Raw genomic sequence first — 16,841 nt, 5'->3', positions numbered from 1 at the left:
TTTTGATGTCGTGTTAAGTAACACCACAAACAGCCACTTTAAAATGAGGTAAATACCCATTTAATAAAATATTACAAAAAATGGTCTGAATCGTTCAAATACTACAGTTGGTAAATAATACTGATCAGTTCTGGCATATTAGAATATAATGTTAAATATCTGAGCTCAGCTTCTGGAGTGAAGAAACATCTTACTAGTTCCTCCAGGCATCGAACAATTACAGCAGCTTGATAGTCTGTTTTGCCAGCTAAAACGTGCTTATTCTATTCTGCCATTCCTCAAAGAGGGATAAACATTGTCAAGGCAATATAAGATGCGAAAATTACAAAGCTTAACTCAGTTAAAATTATACAACGTACAAGTGAATAAGGTGGCACAAGCAAACACCATTGCAGCTTTAAAAAAAAACAAAACAAAATCCAGCCTGATAAATCTTATTTGATCATCAGGCTGAAGAGAACTACAGTCAGAGTAAAACTGAAATGTTGCCTCTTACTTAACATGCAAATCTGAGTGTATCACCATTCCCTTTTGGATAGCAGAAATTCCTAGGAGATTAACATACAAATTCAACTCTAGCACCACTTGAGTTCATGGCAGGGAGTGAGATAAACCAAACTACAGCATCAAGTTCTGCGTTTAGTGCAGGCTAGTTCATGGGGTCCTGCCTGCAGCGTTGTACGCTTACAGTGCACATGCATTTCCCTTAAACACTGGTGTCCCAAGCTGTATTGAGCATTCCTGATGTTTTGACTCCAAGGCTTGGAAAATTCCTGCAAAACAAATCTAAGCACGTCCCAAATATGCACACCAAATAAACGTCTTCGTCCTACAGAGGGGCTGTTTGGACACTCCTGAGTTCCTGAGTGCGTCACACGGAACCGTTCCAGGTGTTGGAACAAACAACTCAATAGTCAGTTGGTTTGAAGTAAAAAAAGGAACAGGAAAACGAACAGCAAAAAATGAACAGTGAGGAAGGACACTCGGTGAGGAGGGGAAAAAAGATTTGTTGAGGTGTTGGAGCCTTTTTCTTGTTTCTGTTGTGTTGTTGTGCAACAAATGTGATATGAACTGTACATGCAGTTGTGTCGTGCGAGTGCTGTGAAATACTGCTGTTGCAAATAAGTGACTTTCAGTGCTGTTATTGATACTTTGTGTCAAAAAAAGAAGGATTGCACATACTTTGTGCTTTCAATTAAAAATAAAACGGTAAAATAAAACTGACCTCTATTATACGTTATGGCTTGTTAAAAAATAACTTACGAAAAGTTAAAAGTGCTATGAGTCCGTTTCTAATACAAGAATGCCAATCTCTTTGTCCTTGTGATGTGGTCAGTTCTAGGGCATTGTTGCAGCTCGTAACCATCAAAGGTTTCTGTCGGACAAAAGAAATCACGTCTTTGATTTGGTGCGTCACATACAGGTGACTTCTGCAGCCCCATCGTCTGGCTCAAATCCTCCCTCATCTAGGTGGGAGAGTGCACTGAGATACCCTCCTCCAAACACTGGGAAACCACCGATCCCCCCTGAACATGGAGACGACAGCTCTGTGTGCGCTTCCTCCACACCTCGACTCACAGAGTGACTGGACGCCTCTCGCCGCGTGGATCCCTGGAGGAACAAAAACAAGGCTTTTAAAAGCTGAAATACAAGAAAATAAATATTAGATGAAATCAATGTTATTTTAGTATCATTAATATACTATGATAGTCTTTGTTAACATTTTTAATTAGGTTTTTATATATTTTTCACTTTAATTTTAGTTCAAGTTTTAGTACATTTTTCACTTTAATTTTACTTCATGTTTTTGTAAGTTTTTATTAGTTTGTGTTTTTTTTTTTTGGTTTACACTTTACAATGTCTTTGTTAACATTAGTTAAAGCATTAACTAACATGAACTAACAATGAGAAATATATTTGTGCAGCATTTATTACATTTTGTTAATGTTAGTTAATAAAAAATGTCATGTTAGTTCACAATACATTAACTAACGTTAATAGAGTAAATGTTGAAATTAAAACTATGAAATGCTGTAAATAAGTGTGGTTCCTTGTTAGTTCATGTTAACTAATGAAACCTGTAAAGCGTTACCTTTTATTAAATGTCTATATAGTTTTTATTAATACTTATTTATTAGTGATAGTTTAATTACAATGTCATAAAAGTTTGGAAACACTACTATTTTTAATGCTTTTGAAAGAAGTCTCTTATGCTCATAAAGCCTGCAGTTAAAAAAAAAAAAAAAAAACAGTAATATTATGAAATATTATTACAATTTAAAATAATGGTTCTCTTTTTTAATATACTTTAAAATGTAATTTATTTTTGTGATGCAAAGCTGAATTTTCATCAGAAAGTACTCCAGTCTTTGGTGTCTTATGATCCTTCAGAAATCATTCTAATATGCTGATTTATGATCACTGTTGGAAACAGTTGTGCTGCTTAATATTTTTTTATAACCTGAGATACTTTTTTCAGGATTATTTGATGAATAAAAAGTTAAAAAGAACTGTATTTATTTAGAATAGAAATCTTTTGTAACAATATACACTACCGTTCAAAAGTTTGGGAACAATAACTATTTTTTTTTAAAGAAATTAGTACTTTAATTCAACAAGAATGCGTTAAATTGATAAAAGGTGATGGTAACGATTTATATTGTTAGAAATGTTTTTATTTTGAATAAATGCTGTTTTTATGAATAAATGCTGTTAACGTTTTACTCATCAATGAATCCTGAAAAAACTATTCCAAAAAAATATATTAAGCAGCACAACTGTTTCCATCATTGATAATAACTGAGTATCAAATCATCATATTAGAATGATTTCTGAAGGATCATAAGACACCAAAGACTGGAGTACTTGCTGATGAAAATTCAGCTTTGCATCACAAAAATAAATTACATTTTAAAGTATATTAAAAAAGAGAACCATTATTTTAAATTGTAATAATATTTCATAATATTACTGTTTTTTTTTGTTTTTGTTTTTAACTGCAGGCTTGATGAGCATAAGAGACTTCTTGCAAAAGCATTAAAAATAGTAGTGTTTCCAAACTTTTGACTGGTACTGTATATATACATACTATTTCATATATTTGACCTATATTTGATCATTTGACCTTTATTTTGTATCAAGTTTTGGTGGCAACTAACTGAAATAAGCTGAAGCACGAAATGAATTCACTGTAAATAAATAAAAACTAAAACTTAAATTAAAACAAATTAAACCTAAATAGCAATATATAAAAAAAAACCTAATAAAATGACAATGACAAACAAAAATGACAAAAGCACAAAATTACTACAGATAATGCTTTGTTTGCGCCATAGAATGAGTGTCATCCGGACACATGTACCCAGATGACGGTTCAGATGATTAACATGAAAAATAAAAATGTAAAAATAAAAGCTACTTATTAATGAATACAATAATGTTATATAAATAACACTGGATTGTTTGAAAAAAATTCTGGTTGAACTATCACAGTTATAGACTGTAAATAGTTACATATAATTATTTCTGACAGACTAAGTTATAAGAAAAGCAACAGATTGCCAATATAATTGACTGAACTGACACTGGTAAACAGGTACCTGACTGTGCTGTGGTACCGACTGGCCTTTGACAGGTCTTTGCAGAAAAACAACTTGTTTAGTGGCGAGATTCCCTTCACTGCAGGAAAAGAAAAACAGTCAGCTTTGGAAACGGTGATGGGGTGTAAATGAAGATAATTATACAGCTTGTAGTGTGAGGGTCCCACCTGTCATGGCGAATAATTGGGGTGGGCAGCACACAGGTGAGCAGCCAGCCGAACTCTGCTAATGTGTGGAGCAGAGGACCATAGTCGGTCTTCACATCTGAACCCTGACACGCAAACCAGAATAAATTAAGGAGAACAGAAAAATGCCATTCACAACACACTTAATGTGATAATGTGACACCTTTCAGACATTTCACACCTCTATAACAGTCCACTGCTCCACTACAATAGTGTCATTGGCAGGTGGCGCTGTGCTTTTCTCCTCGTAGACAAACAGCCCCTCTAGAGACCTGGGCACTGGCTCACCTGTAAAAACAACATGATACAGTAACAACTGGTATATGACAATTCACAGCTAGGTTTTTACATTATGTCTGTATGAGTACATGTATATTTGTATGTTAATTGAATTGCTCAAAAGCCTAATCTGAAGCATGAGCAGTATTAATGACTTTCTTTTAACATGATTACACAGATCTGAACATTATAAGTGGCTGTTTTTAACTAAGGAGACTATTTTATTCTGATATAGTTACCCACTGAACCACAGAGAAACAATTTGTAGGTCTCATTTAGTCAGTGCTGGAAGTGTGTCAATGACCTACAAAAGATAATGAAACTGAACTACTTATAAGACAGCAAGACAAATCCATGTGCACCAACATGTATGAGAGGACAAAGAGAGAGAATGAGATTATAGATCCAACACTGAGAACTGATTTTTTAAAACAATATTACTTAATTTATATTTTTGATCAAATAAATGCAGAGCCCGCACATGACATGCGGACAAAAGATATATATCGTGGCCACAAATTAATAATGAATTCCCACAAATTAAGAATTTGTTCCCATGATTTATTAATTCGTTCCCTTGTTTGAGTAAACATTGGCCACATTGAACTAATTCGTTGCCTCGTTTTGATTGACCTAAAACAAGAGAACGAACTAGAACAACGTGGCCATGATTTAGTAAATCGAGGGAATTAATTATTATATTGTGCGCATTATTTACTTAAAAAGAGGGGACAAATTAGTAAAACATGCTGACATATTAGTATGGCAAGGAAACAGATTGTTAATTCGTGGCCACGATATACATATTTTTTCCTGCATGTCATGCGGGGCTCCGTATATAAAAGAGACTTCTTTCAAATATATAAAAAAAAATCTCGACCCAGTACGTACATACATACATGCATACATACATGCATGCATACATACATACATAAAGTATAGAGAGAGTGAGCCCAGATGTCTCAAACACCCACCCACACACACACAAAAACAGACACACACATCTGATTTAGCTCCTATTAGTCTAGTGCGAAACAGGAAGCACGGTCGTGAGGTTAGGGACGTGAGCTCTAAATTTAGTTCTGGTGAGAGACAGGAGAAGAGAAATCTTGGCTTTAGTTAAAGACAGAGAGATGTGGCGGGTTTAAAAAGAGGAGGATGAAGAACATAACTTCTGAGGGTGAAAAGATGTACTTGGAGAAAATGAAGTTTAATGACTTCCTTGGGAAGAGCTAAAGGGAATGTTGACATCTTTCTTTTGCGATCAGAGAAACACAAACACGGCAGCCATATGAACAACCAGCTCAAGGAACCACTCAAATGACAGTCAAGAACTACCTTTAGGTGTGTCCCAATATATAAAGGAGTCGACCAGTGACCAGCCCTTGCGGTAGTAAGCTGCGGTCAGTTCCAGCCAATCAGCTTCCAGGGCACTGACAACTTGGCCCTTTCTGGACACACGCATGGACAGCGCCCCCTGGTGATAACAGCAGGCGAGAGAGTCCAGCGGGGCACAGCCCGGAGCCCAGGAGTGAAACAGCACCAACAATCTCAGGTCTGAAAACGACAGTGACGGTCACACATTTTGTCAGACAAACGAATAATAGAATGCAAGGTCAAACTTACTGGCAAATTTCAATAGAATAAGTCGTGCAATGACCATTGATTTAGGCACCATGTTTAATAGGTCAAACTAGCAGTCCATCTACCATAAATAATAAGTCAAATGGGGCAGAGAAATGAGGTACAGTACTGGTGTTAAGACGCTAACAGCCTCTGACTGATCTTAATCTCACATGTGGCCCCAAAATGGTTGGCGTGGAGAATCGAGCGCTTGGTGTGATGCCCAGAGGGCGAGGAAGCACTGCAGCTCCACAGAGGGCAAAGATAGTACAGGGTTAAACCAAAATTAAACTGACACCACTCAAACTGAAGAGGGAAAAAGAAAAACACTCTTCATTACTCTGAATAAGGTTATACAGACTGGTTATTATTTTAACAATGCTATGGTAAAAAAATGGCTTTTTGATTCAAAGCTGAAATATAAGTTCTTCGTATCATGCGTTGTTGGGTGACTCCCACAAGGCATTTATAGTTGATCTGTGCAGTCAAACATCATTGTATATGATTTAAAGCTATAACAAATAATAATTGTTTAATGATTGAGACTTCAGATGGTCTATAATGAGGTTAGAGGAAAATCTCACCTGGGCTGTAGCCACGGCCCTCTAGATCTCCGTCTCCGGGCGGCGTGCGAGGTGGGGTGCGGGATGGGGAGCGGCAGCCCCTCCTGGGACTGGGCACTCTACCGTTACACCCCCCTCCTCCAGCCTGCTGAAGCACTGATCCCACAAACCTCACACCACCCCGGGCATAGCTGTTCACCTGAGGATGCAGACAAAATACATATGGTTAATAATAGGAGTATGGTCAGTATGTCTAAACCCTCCAAGAGGAACTGAAAGTAATGCAAATAGATTTTTGCAGAGAAAGACCTCTGACACTTAAAGCATGAAATTTAATATTTTCTAAATGCATGTTATTGATCTTATTGTGAAGAACTTTTTTGAGCTTGTAATTTTGAATCAAAATGTCATCATTCGATATAAGTTGTCATAGCTTCTCCAATCATTTAGTCAGCTTAAACCCAGACCCTTTCATACAATCAGCTGCCATCTCACAATCAGATCTGCCACCAACCAATCAACAACCAACAGATGGTACATCACAATACGACAAAAAAAAAAAACAACCTTTTTCCATTACAATGTGCCTTCAAAATTGCCAGACATCATGCGTTTTTGGGCACTAATATTACTTTTTGGCAAATCTGATTGCGAGTTTCCAGTGGGTTTTAAGAAATGGGATTGTAAGAAAAAAAGTCCGGCATTCATCGAAAAAATTAAGCATATGCTTGCATAGAGGACTCGTTCACAATTGAATTTACAAACAGCAAATTCTATGGACCCGCACAAATCTATTAAAGGGATACTTTTATTAGCATTAAGCTTTGTATCAGCAGAAACCCGGTAGTATTTTCGAATGACCAGCCCTCCCTCATTTCCCCCTAAGACGAGAGATTTCTGTATTGTGTGTCTGGAAAAAAACCTCCAATGAAGCAAAAATCGTCATTTTGCGTCATTTTGGGGGGGGGGGATTTATGATTATTATAATTGTACAGCCCTATTAAATATAGCTAGCAAATATAGATGAGGTTGTAAATCTTTAAATTTTGTTTTATGCATTTGTTCAACCTATTTATTTTTGTAAAAGCAACTTTATAAACCTAAACATTTTATCAAAAAAAGTAACCATTATTTCTATCAAATATAAAAATGCATGGCTAAAATAAACATTTATTGTTTTTTTTGTGGTGAAAAAAAAAAAAAACACGGACCCTGTCGATGAGCAGTCTCACTGTGTCACTGGTCAGAGATTCTCCAGGTAGAGGCCACTCCTCCACTCGCAACACTGGCAAGCTGTCAATCATCGGCACAGCATGATTACTGCAACCACACACACAACACAAACAAACACACATCAATTCAGGCAGTTGTAAACATTATGCATATTTTATAATTGCTGACATTAGCTATTCTTCACGTGTCCTCGATTAGCAAAGTATCAATTTGCTGAGAGGTTTAACCCTTCTAACCCCAACTGACTGCATCAGCGGTGTCCGAAAGTCAATGATTTAACAGACAGCGATTCTGTATGAAGCCAACACTAAAACTGATTTCAGATATGTTTTCACAGCACCATAACGCAAATGATCTAGAACTGATTCAACTGCGCTTTAGATGCGAGCAAACATTTACAGACTACAATGCTTACTTCTTGGTGGAAATTAAAAAGCCATTTATAAATAAATTCCTGTCAAGCCAGCCTATTTCTAGTCCATCAGACAGCATTTTATTCTTTCAAGCAACCTCTGAATCACACAGACAGTACTGTTGGGTATCACAAGATGCAAAAATACTTCTATGCTGCTTTCCTTCAAGAAATGACCAGATGTAGGCATCTTAGTAGACAGGAAGTTAAGCAAACAATGGCTGTGGATACGTCTGGATGCCACTGCCTGATATGGCAGCTTTTTCCGAGTTTCATAGCCATTGTCTCTGCTTGAAAGCGCATTCAAGCTTATGCTGACTGGATGCAGACATCATTCATACAGTATTCACAGGAGTTGGCATTACACAGCTCTGCGTTTTTCACACCACAATACTGTTAACACACTACAACTGTCCTAGACTTTACTTTTGCATAATTTATTGTCACCTAAAGCATCATAGTGGAAATTAGCCTGTCAGATCATCCACAGCTGCTTTGCAGGTTCTCATTGGTTGGTGAAAAACTACACTGTTGTCAGGGCTTTCTTATATCTTACATTTAACCCACATCTGCACCCCAGTCTGACTTCACACAAGCCCCGCCCACTCTAGCTAGACTGTCTGACCTCCAACTACTGATTATTAAATATTCATGCAGAGCAGACTCATTAAAAGTTAATTATTATTTACTTGGAAGGAGCTGGTCTGGGTTTTTTGGGGTATGGAATAGGGGGCGCAATGATGAGGTATGGACATGGTCAACATTACCTGGACCGTGGGCGGACCAGAATGGCCCTGTAGAGCAGGCTGCAGGGCAGAGAGCGGGTCCGGCCCACTGAGAGGATGATGGGATGCAGGGCGGCCAGTACAAAGCCTTGGGTGTAGTAGGACTGCAGGGCATGGGGCAGCTCGCACAGTGAGGATAGATACTGCACTGTGGGACGACTGCCTGTGGAACACAACAGAACTAAAACTTACAATGCACTCAGTGAAAACCACCATACAGTGCTAAAAGACACTGGCAGAACACAACAAGCTGTGCTAATATTATGAAGACATGATGAAAAATATTATGAAGATACAGTCTTTCGCAATTTATTTTCGCCAAGAGCCAACCATTTAGACAGCGAAGGGTTATCTAATAGACATGTAAAGTGACCAATCACAGTTTACATTACATTTACATTTATTCATTTAGCTGACGCTTTTATCCAAAGCGACTTACAATTGCTATATATGTCAGAGGTGGCACGCCTCTGGAGCAACTAGGAGTTAAGTGTCTTGCTCAGGGACACATTGGTGTCTCACAGTGGATTCGAACCCGGGTCTCTCACACCAAAGGCATGTGTCTTATCCATTGCGCCACACCACCCACAGTTTATTTTATTATCTGTGGGTAGTTAATTTTTTAGGGGTGGGCAAATGTGAAATTGCGTGAAGAATAAGAAGACTCTTGAGAAAGAGCCATTTCAGTGTTGAGTATACAGTTCATTAGAGGTTTATCTGACGGCTCACCACAGCTGATATTATATTATACTGTATAAATTGTCCTAAATGTGACATGTACACTACCGTTCAAATTTTTTTTAAAAGTCTCTAATGCTCACCAAGGCTGCATATATTTGATCAAAAATACAGTAAAAACAGTAATATTATGAAATATTATTACAATTAAAAATAACGGTTTTCTACTTTAATATATTTTAAAATGCAATTTATTCCAATGATGACAAAGCTGAATTTTTCTCCAGTCTTTAGTGTCACATGATCCTATTATCAAAGTTGAAAATAGTTTTGCTGCTAATATTTTGTGGAAACCATGATACTTTTTCTTTTTTTTCAGGATTCTTTGATAAATGGCAAGTAAATAAAAAATTTAATAAAAAAGCATTTATTTGAAATACTGGATTTGGCCAATTTAAAGTTGTGTCCTAAAGTTTTTATTTCTTTTCATTTTAATTTGATTCAAAATAGCTGAATTTACAATGTGAAAATGTCAGTTTTATTAAATCCAAACCATTACATACTTAAAAGCAGTAATAAAATAATTGTACCTAATATTTGTGCTATTTTTTATGCATAACTATTAACAAAGGTTACTGAAGTCAATTTTAGTCAAGCCAAGCTCTATTTGTATGATGCAAACTGTTGCTGCCCATGTGCAGCGTTACATTTCTGAGTTCCATTCTACTTAGGATGCTGTCTATGCAGGCAGCAAACAGCAAAGCCGGCCACTAGGTTTTGGAACAGAGCCAATGTTAAGGTTTCTCTAAGCGGCTCTTCAATAGCGTGCTACCGTTCAGTTAGCTTCTCGTCCTCCTGTCTGCAGCCTCCGACAGAAGATCACCCTGACGTCTCCCTCCTCTCCCCCAACCCCCCAACACACTTCCTGTGTCCACAAAGAGCTGCTGTTCACAGGGAGGCCTGGCCCCATGCCACACACACTCAGCCTCACAAACACAACATTCCACCACACACAACACAAACATACTCGCGCAAACATTCAGTCTTTCGGTTCCCACACTGGAGCAGACCCGAATTTTTAACCTCACATGAGAGACGATCTCACGGACCACAGAAAACTCATTCACAAACAGTAAACAGCTATGAACGAGAACGAGTTTTCTATTCTCGTCCAAGTCTGATTTTGCAGCTACCAGAAAGTTTCGCCATCCCCGGTGTCTGTGGCCACTAAAGGGCTTTAACTGGCACGTATACATGTCCGCCCTTCACACCTGAGCTTTATAGACTTGTCATGGACACAACGACCCCGATGGGCTGGGGAGAGCGGTGGCTCGTTCACAGAGACACAGACCTCAGAAAGGCCTGCAATTTGTCCCAAACCCTTGAACCCCCCCCTCCTGTCAACTCTCACACAGAGGCCTCTGTTCTCTATAGAGACAGAGAGAGAGAGACTGTGTATGCGTGTTGTTTATAAAAAGAGAATGAGCTGAATGGATGAATAAAAAGAAAAGGGGGTGAGAAGACATGGAGAAGAGTTTGAAGGTGTGAAATCTGCAGAGGGAAAATGAGAAACAGATAGACTGGGATATGAGAGGGAGACGAAGGAGGTAGAGGGAAGGAATTTATGGGATATTTTATGACCCAGAAAGGGTTTAGGGGAAAAAGATGTCTTGTGTATGGCAGTAGACCTTTTCAGAGTGTGGAAATTTTGCACATTTTGCCACATTTCCTTCAATCAAATATTCCGTCAATTCAATGCATTCAATTTGCTGTTATATTTCACCCCAAAATCTAAATATTTATAAAAGAATATATTTTTCATAAAAAAAAAATTATATATGTATATTATTATTTACATTATGCAAAAATTGTTTCTTCCTTTTATTGTTTATTTTGGTGTGAAAGACATGATTTCACCCAGCAAAATATTGCAAGGTCATCATAGTAAATCATTTCAGTTACAGGCCTTGAGATAACCCGATTAACCAGTTTTACTAGATTAAACTACATTGCCTGAAAACTCATTTAATACTCATAAATCCATCAGCATGCCAGAACGAGATTAACCAAAAGGGAGATTACACCAACATACCGTACACCTTAAGTCTGACTATAATGTTGAATGCTATCGTTTAAAGGATTCATTCACTCAAAAATGTAAATTGTCATCATATACATTATGCTCAATTATGGAGAGGGTGAGACCATTATGAATTTTAATTTTTGGGTGAACCCTTTAAGAATATTATTGATTCCTAAATGGACAGGAAAATTGATGAAGGTTTTTCAAATGGTGATTTAAGGCCAAAATGAGACATTGAAACTAATCCCTTTGTCGACGTGACAGCAATGAAACTGATCCAAGGTAGAGATTAAGGCCACTCTTAATTCTGTCTGCTGCCTCTGCAACATGAACATCTGGCTTTCTACAGCCAAACACCCAAATTAAGCATCAGGCAAGCTCCTATACATGCCAATAGCATAGCAAATGCATAAAATGTCATAAATTAATTTCTAAATTAAAAATAGATTGGTTAGTGAACATTACAGTACTTTACATAAATTATTTGATTTCTCTTTATAAAAATAAAAAAAAGAGAGAAAAAGTTATTTTCTTAACCTTGTCCTCATCCAAATAATACATAATTGAGTGTCCAAGAGAGCCACACATACGGAGCAGACCAAACCTTGGACCTTCCCAGAACCCAAGAGGAATCACCCTAGAGGAAGATCCTTTAGCTTTCCACGGTTTTACTTTCTAAGGTTATTTGACAAAACAGTTTACACATTACAGCCCCACACTCTTAAAAATTAAGGTTCTTTATTGGCATCTATGGGTCCATGAAAAGCATTTAACATCCATGGAACCTTTATATTTGACAAAAGGTTCTTTAGATTATTAACAAATTCTTCAAAGTAGCACGAAGGAAAACATGAATGGGAACACAAATGGTTCTTCTTCTATGGCATCACTGTGAAAACCTCAGTTTGCAACTTGTGTTTTTACGAGTGTAGAAACCAGCATTGTTCCTGTCCTGACATGAGATGCAGGACAAGACAGGTCCAAGCGAAGAGAGCATGCATGGAGTATGCAAGCTAACAACAACTGTGGTATTTTTCCAAGTGTACACGTCTACCATGATTTTAGGCATAGATAGGTGAACTTGTCAAGCTGAGGTCTTGCAAATGGCTGCAAAGAAGAACTGAGTCGAAAGGTATAGCCACATCATCTCGTAACCATTCAAACACTCACTGGCACACAGCCGAGGAAGAGTTTCCACAGGTTACATTCGATATGCAGATAGAGCAAGGCAAAGGAGCACAGCCTGTGATGCAGATCTGTCTAAATAATGTGAGCAGTGTCAGACACCATCGATTCAGGAATCTGTACACCAGGTGTTCTCGGGAATGAAAGACTAGAACAAAGGGGGCGCTGACATGCCAATTGACTTTTCCCTCAAATCTCCAACTCCCACACCCGCAGACATGTTTACGTTTAGCTAAAAAAAGTATAGCTAATATCTGGATTAAGATGTGTTGCATTAAAATATGACTTATTGTTTCTGTTGTTATTGAGGCTTTTTACGTTTGACCTTTATAACCAGCTGACAACAATCCAGGTAACCTAACTGATTTAGCTCAGTTTCAGAGAGATTAAATAATTTGCCTCATAAACTTCTAAAGTGGTGGACTTGAGGCCTAGCCAGGTGGAGACATGTAACCTGCATACATTACCATCACAAAACAATGATTTTAAACGGGTGTGTGACCGACTAGATGTGTCCATTTCGACAGAATTTATCCATACTCCAATTTTATAGTATTCTCTTGCTGTCAAATAAGCATTATCTACAGAATTGGAAAAGCATTCTATATCTTTCTCAGATCTGAAAACTAATCTAAATGTGTACGCTTATGTCAAAAACAAGTGGCAATCAGAATGGAATGAGTGCTTAAATTATATTACATCAATCCTATTATTGGTACTTTTTACTTTTAATAACTGTAGGGAACAAGTAATTTACATACGATGCAGACATTCAAGGTTTACACAGGTTTAAAAACCCATTTGACAAATATTTAAAATGAAATTAAAAATTTACATAATTTCAGAACCCATTGTCTGTCAAACATATTTTATTGGATTGTAATATTTAGTCATCGGGAAAAAAAAGTGTTTATATATATATATATATATATATATATATATATATATATATATATATATATATATATATTCTGTTAATAGTTTTTTTTTATATTAAGTTAATCTAAATTTAGTTTTAGGAAATATGGGTCTTAAATATATTTAGTTTCTCTATTTTAACTCAAGTAGGCCTATGGTTTTCGCCATAGATATATCTACGGTTTTCGCCATGAAAACTAGCTAGCATGGCATAGCAAAGAAGCTAGCATGGCATTAAAAAACAAACAAAGAAACACACTGTAGTGTAATACTGGACTATTCTATGTACATCTCATTTCCCATCATAAAATTTGGCTATATTATAGTCCTGTAAGAAATATTACTCAATCTAAAGTGCCGTGATACTGATCAGCTAGGCTGCTGTTTTGTTCCTCAGCATTTTACAATAGTACAATAAACAAAAAGTTAACATTAGATAATGTACATTAAAAGAAAAAAGTTTGTAATTTTTTCGTTAATGAAAATGGTTCTAACGCACAGACTGAAATACGGTCTGGAGCAGCAAAATTAGTGAAACGGAGTGAATGAAGTTCCCTCTCCGTGCTCAAAGCGTTCATTAATCACTCCAGGTATTCCAAATCCATTACGTGGTTTTCACTCCCCGCTCCCGGCTGGTTAGCGAGCGAGAAACCCGCACAAACTTTCAAACAATCCACTTCTACTCCAGGTAAAATAACACAACACTACAATACACTGACTATACTATGCTGCTATACTATACAATAAAATGTGGGCAGTAGTAAGACTGAGTATGCATGGTTCCTTCAAACCAAGAAAAAGACGCTTATGGGAAATTCAGATAGTGGAAACTGTTGCACGGTCAGGGAGTCTGAGCATGGATGTCATCTTGAACTGGCGCGGGTGAGCTGCTGTCTTAAACCCCCTGACCTATTTCCACATGCGATGAGGCTTCAGCGCTGTTGCTGGGTAAAACGCTATTAGCTCTCGCAAACTCCAGGACGCACATGTCAGGATTCATCATTGCCAGAAGTTTGAAATCGAAAATATGATATTGTCTCAAATCCTAGCGAGCTTCCTGTCTAGGGAGCATTTTTGGCCATCACTGGCACGTGCCACTGTTATCTAGCCAGGCAGATGGTTGTGTGAGACACAGCCGAATGGACAACTGGAGCTCTTTCTCATTCATTACACCCTTGGCTTGCAAAATGGAAAAAGTAGCCTGCCACGGAAGAAGTAATTTTCAGGAGGGGGGGGGAACAATTTGTTTAGCATTTTTTTAAACAATTTTTTAACTACGTTAACGCAGTTATATTGTAGTCAGAATAACTGAAATAACTAGTATTTTGGTGGAAACTATGGTTAACGTTACCATGGCATTTTTTGTAACATCACATTCACACTTTTGTTTACTGAACTGTTCTGTAACGTTACCTTCCAAACTGAAGTCCAGAAGCACATACTCGTAAACGGAGTCTGTTTTGGTCTCGACCTGTGGTCTCTTTAAAGTGGAGTAGATTTTCCCCGGGCTGCTGTCCTCCGGGTCCTCCAGTTTCCGTAGTCCGCATCCCATTATAACGGGATCTCCAGCACTCGCAAGGCCGGACACGGGGCGACCCACTCGGCCACACAAGAGGACTCCCGCTCCTGTGCTTAGAGGGTTTGCTCCATATTCCAACAACTTAATCCTTCGGGAGTGGCTCTGAACCGAGGATGACGTGCAGTGTATCCGATCCCCTTTAAGAAAACGGCTTAAGTCTAAATGAGCAAGCAAAGATCACCAAGTCCTGCTGCTGCGAGAGGGTTTATGAAATCAAATAGCCTACTTTCTGAAGTTGATGTTTAGTAAATAAATCCAGATTGTTTTCCTTAAAACCTCTACCAGAAAAACCACATCACCTCCAGTCTCCCTAAATGGCCGCGAAATAATAAAGCAAAAGTTGTAGAGGGTTGGAAGCATGCTGAAATTAATGAGGGGGCGTGGCGAAGGAAGAACGGGATGCTGAATAATTAATCAGGGCGGGGCTGCATATTAAACAGGAGGAGGGGCGTGTATAAATCAGAAATGTTAAGGCAGAAAACGTTCCTGTATTTTTTTTAAAACACAACATTTTCACACATGTAGATTAAGGAAGAAAAACGATAACTATACACCCCATTAAAACACCTTGAGATAATAGTAGAATGGACTCTCACTATTTTGTCCTCAAATGGTTGTCTTAACTTTTAATTTTTCTATAATTATTAATAATTTCTTTATTAAAGAATGGAATAGTACATTTTCCTCCCCCAACCATAATCCATTAATCCATCCATTCTCTAGACCACTTTTGTCCTTTTTGCAGGGTCATAGGGATGTTGGAGCCTATAATTCATATTAATCATTTTAAAATGAATTGGTCAGTAATTCATAATAAAATCAGCAATGAAGCAAATGACTTTTAGGTCACTTTTGGCACTTTGACAGAGTAAAGCAGGGATGGAAACTCTATAAAGGGACTTGAAACCACTTTAAATTAAGACCGTTGCACTAGAAACATCTGCTCAAGTGGTGAGCTAAATTTGTTCACCATACAAGGAGTAGAAAATTATATGTATGCATGAGCGATTTTTTTTAAAGATTAATGTCTAAAATACTTAATTTCCTAACCACATGGTCATTTATTTAAAGAATTTTCTTTTAAGTGTTTTTGTATGTCATATATGCTCACGACTTTCATAATTTCAGCTACCTATTTGAAGTCTACAGACTTGTGGGAGTGAGATATCGTGTCATGTGTGTCCCGTGTGTTTGCAGCCGTTATGCAGTCCTAATGTTGAGGGTTTTTTTTACAGGGCATCTGGATCTTGTTTGTGCATTTAATAAGGAGCACACGACTGAAGCACAAACAGACCACTGTGACTGAAAAACAAGATAGTGCCTTTTCTCTAACATAAGCAATAAGAGCATTTTGTTGATAAAACAGAACAAAAGGGAGAGAAGGAAGGAAGGAGGCCTCTAAATAGGGGGAGCAGAGGAAGGCTAAGAGACACAACTCAAATCCCTCAATATGTGTATTACATGGCTCTATTTTTACACATTTCTGTCAGAGTCAGAATTCACCCAAAGCGGAACCAAAAAACAAAACATGAAACTACCAAAGTAGCCCACTACTGTACCACCTGTCAACCTTACAGCTGAAAACAATGCCCACCTGCTGGCTGTGACCAAGCTGAACAACAGTCGCATTAACCAGCCACAAAGCGGCATATTTTTGAAAGCAGCTCATTTTAGTGGCTTTGTGTCGCTTTATTGTTTGGGCTCTTGCCGCTCACGACA

General features: G+C 37.7%; 1 protein-coding gene across 1 annotated transcript; it reads right to left on the bottom strand.

The window, feature by feature from the left end:
• Nucleotides 1-34: 34 nt before the first annotated feature.
• Nucleotides 35-15,452, bottom strand: rftn2 (raftlin family member 2). Its single transcript, XM_084422269.1, has 9 exons — nt 14,957-15,452; nt 8,662-8,842; nt 7,461-7,569; nt 6,271-6,448; nt 5,402-5,620; nt 3,966-4,072; nt 3,767-3,870; nt 3,600-3,678; nt 35-1,611 (listed from the first exon to the last, which is right to left on the bottom strand). Exons 1-9 carry the CDS (start codon nt 15,093-15,095, stop codon nt 1,414-1,416), a joined length of 1,314 nt encoding a protein of 437 aa, XP_084278395.1. The 5' UTR covers nt 15,096-15,452; the 3' UTR covers nt 35-1,413.
• Nucleotides 15,453-16,841: the final 1,389 nt, after the last annotated feature.

The sequence above is a fragment of the Rutilus rutilus genome (assembly GCF_951802725.1).
Source record: "Rutilus rutilus genome assembly, chromosome: 10".
In the NCBI taxonomy this organism is placed as follows: domain Eukaryota; kingdom Metazoa; phylum Chordata; class Actinopteri; order Cypriniformes; family Leuciscidae; genus Rutilus; species Rutilus rutilus.
The sequence above is the reverse complement of the archived record's forward strand: the minus strand, read 5'-3'. Positions and strand labels throughout refer to the sequence as shown.

Excerpts from the sequence above, each read along its gene's own strand:
- rftn2 (XM_084422269.1), bottom strand. The coding sequence starts at position 15,095 with ATGGGATGCGGACTACGGAAACTGGAGGACCCGGAGGACAGCAGCCCG. Across the intron at positions 8,843-14,956 it reads TCTGGACTTCAGTTTGGAAG|GCAGTCGTCCCACAGTGCAG; the intron begins GTAACGTTACAG and ends TGTGTTCCACAG. Across the intron at positions 1,612-3,599 it reads CGGTACCACAGCACAGTCAG|GGATCCACGCGGCGAGAGGC; the intron begins GTACCTGTTTAC and ends TTGTTCCTCCAG.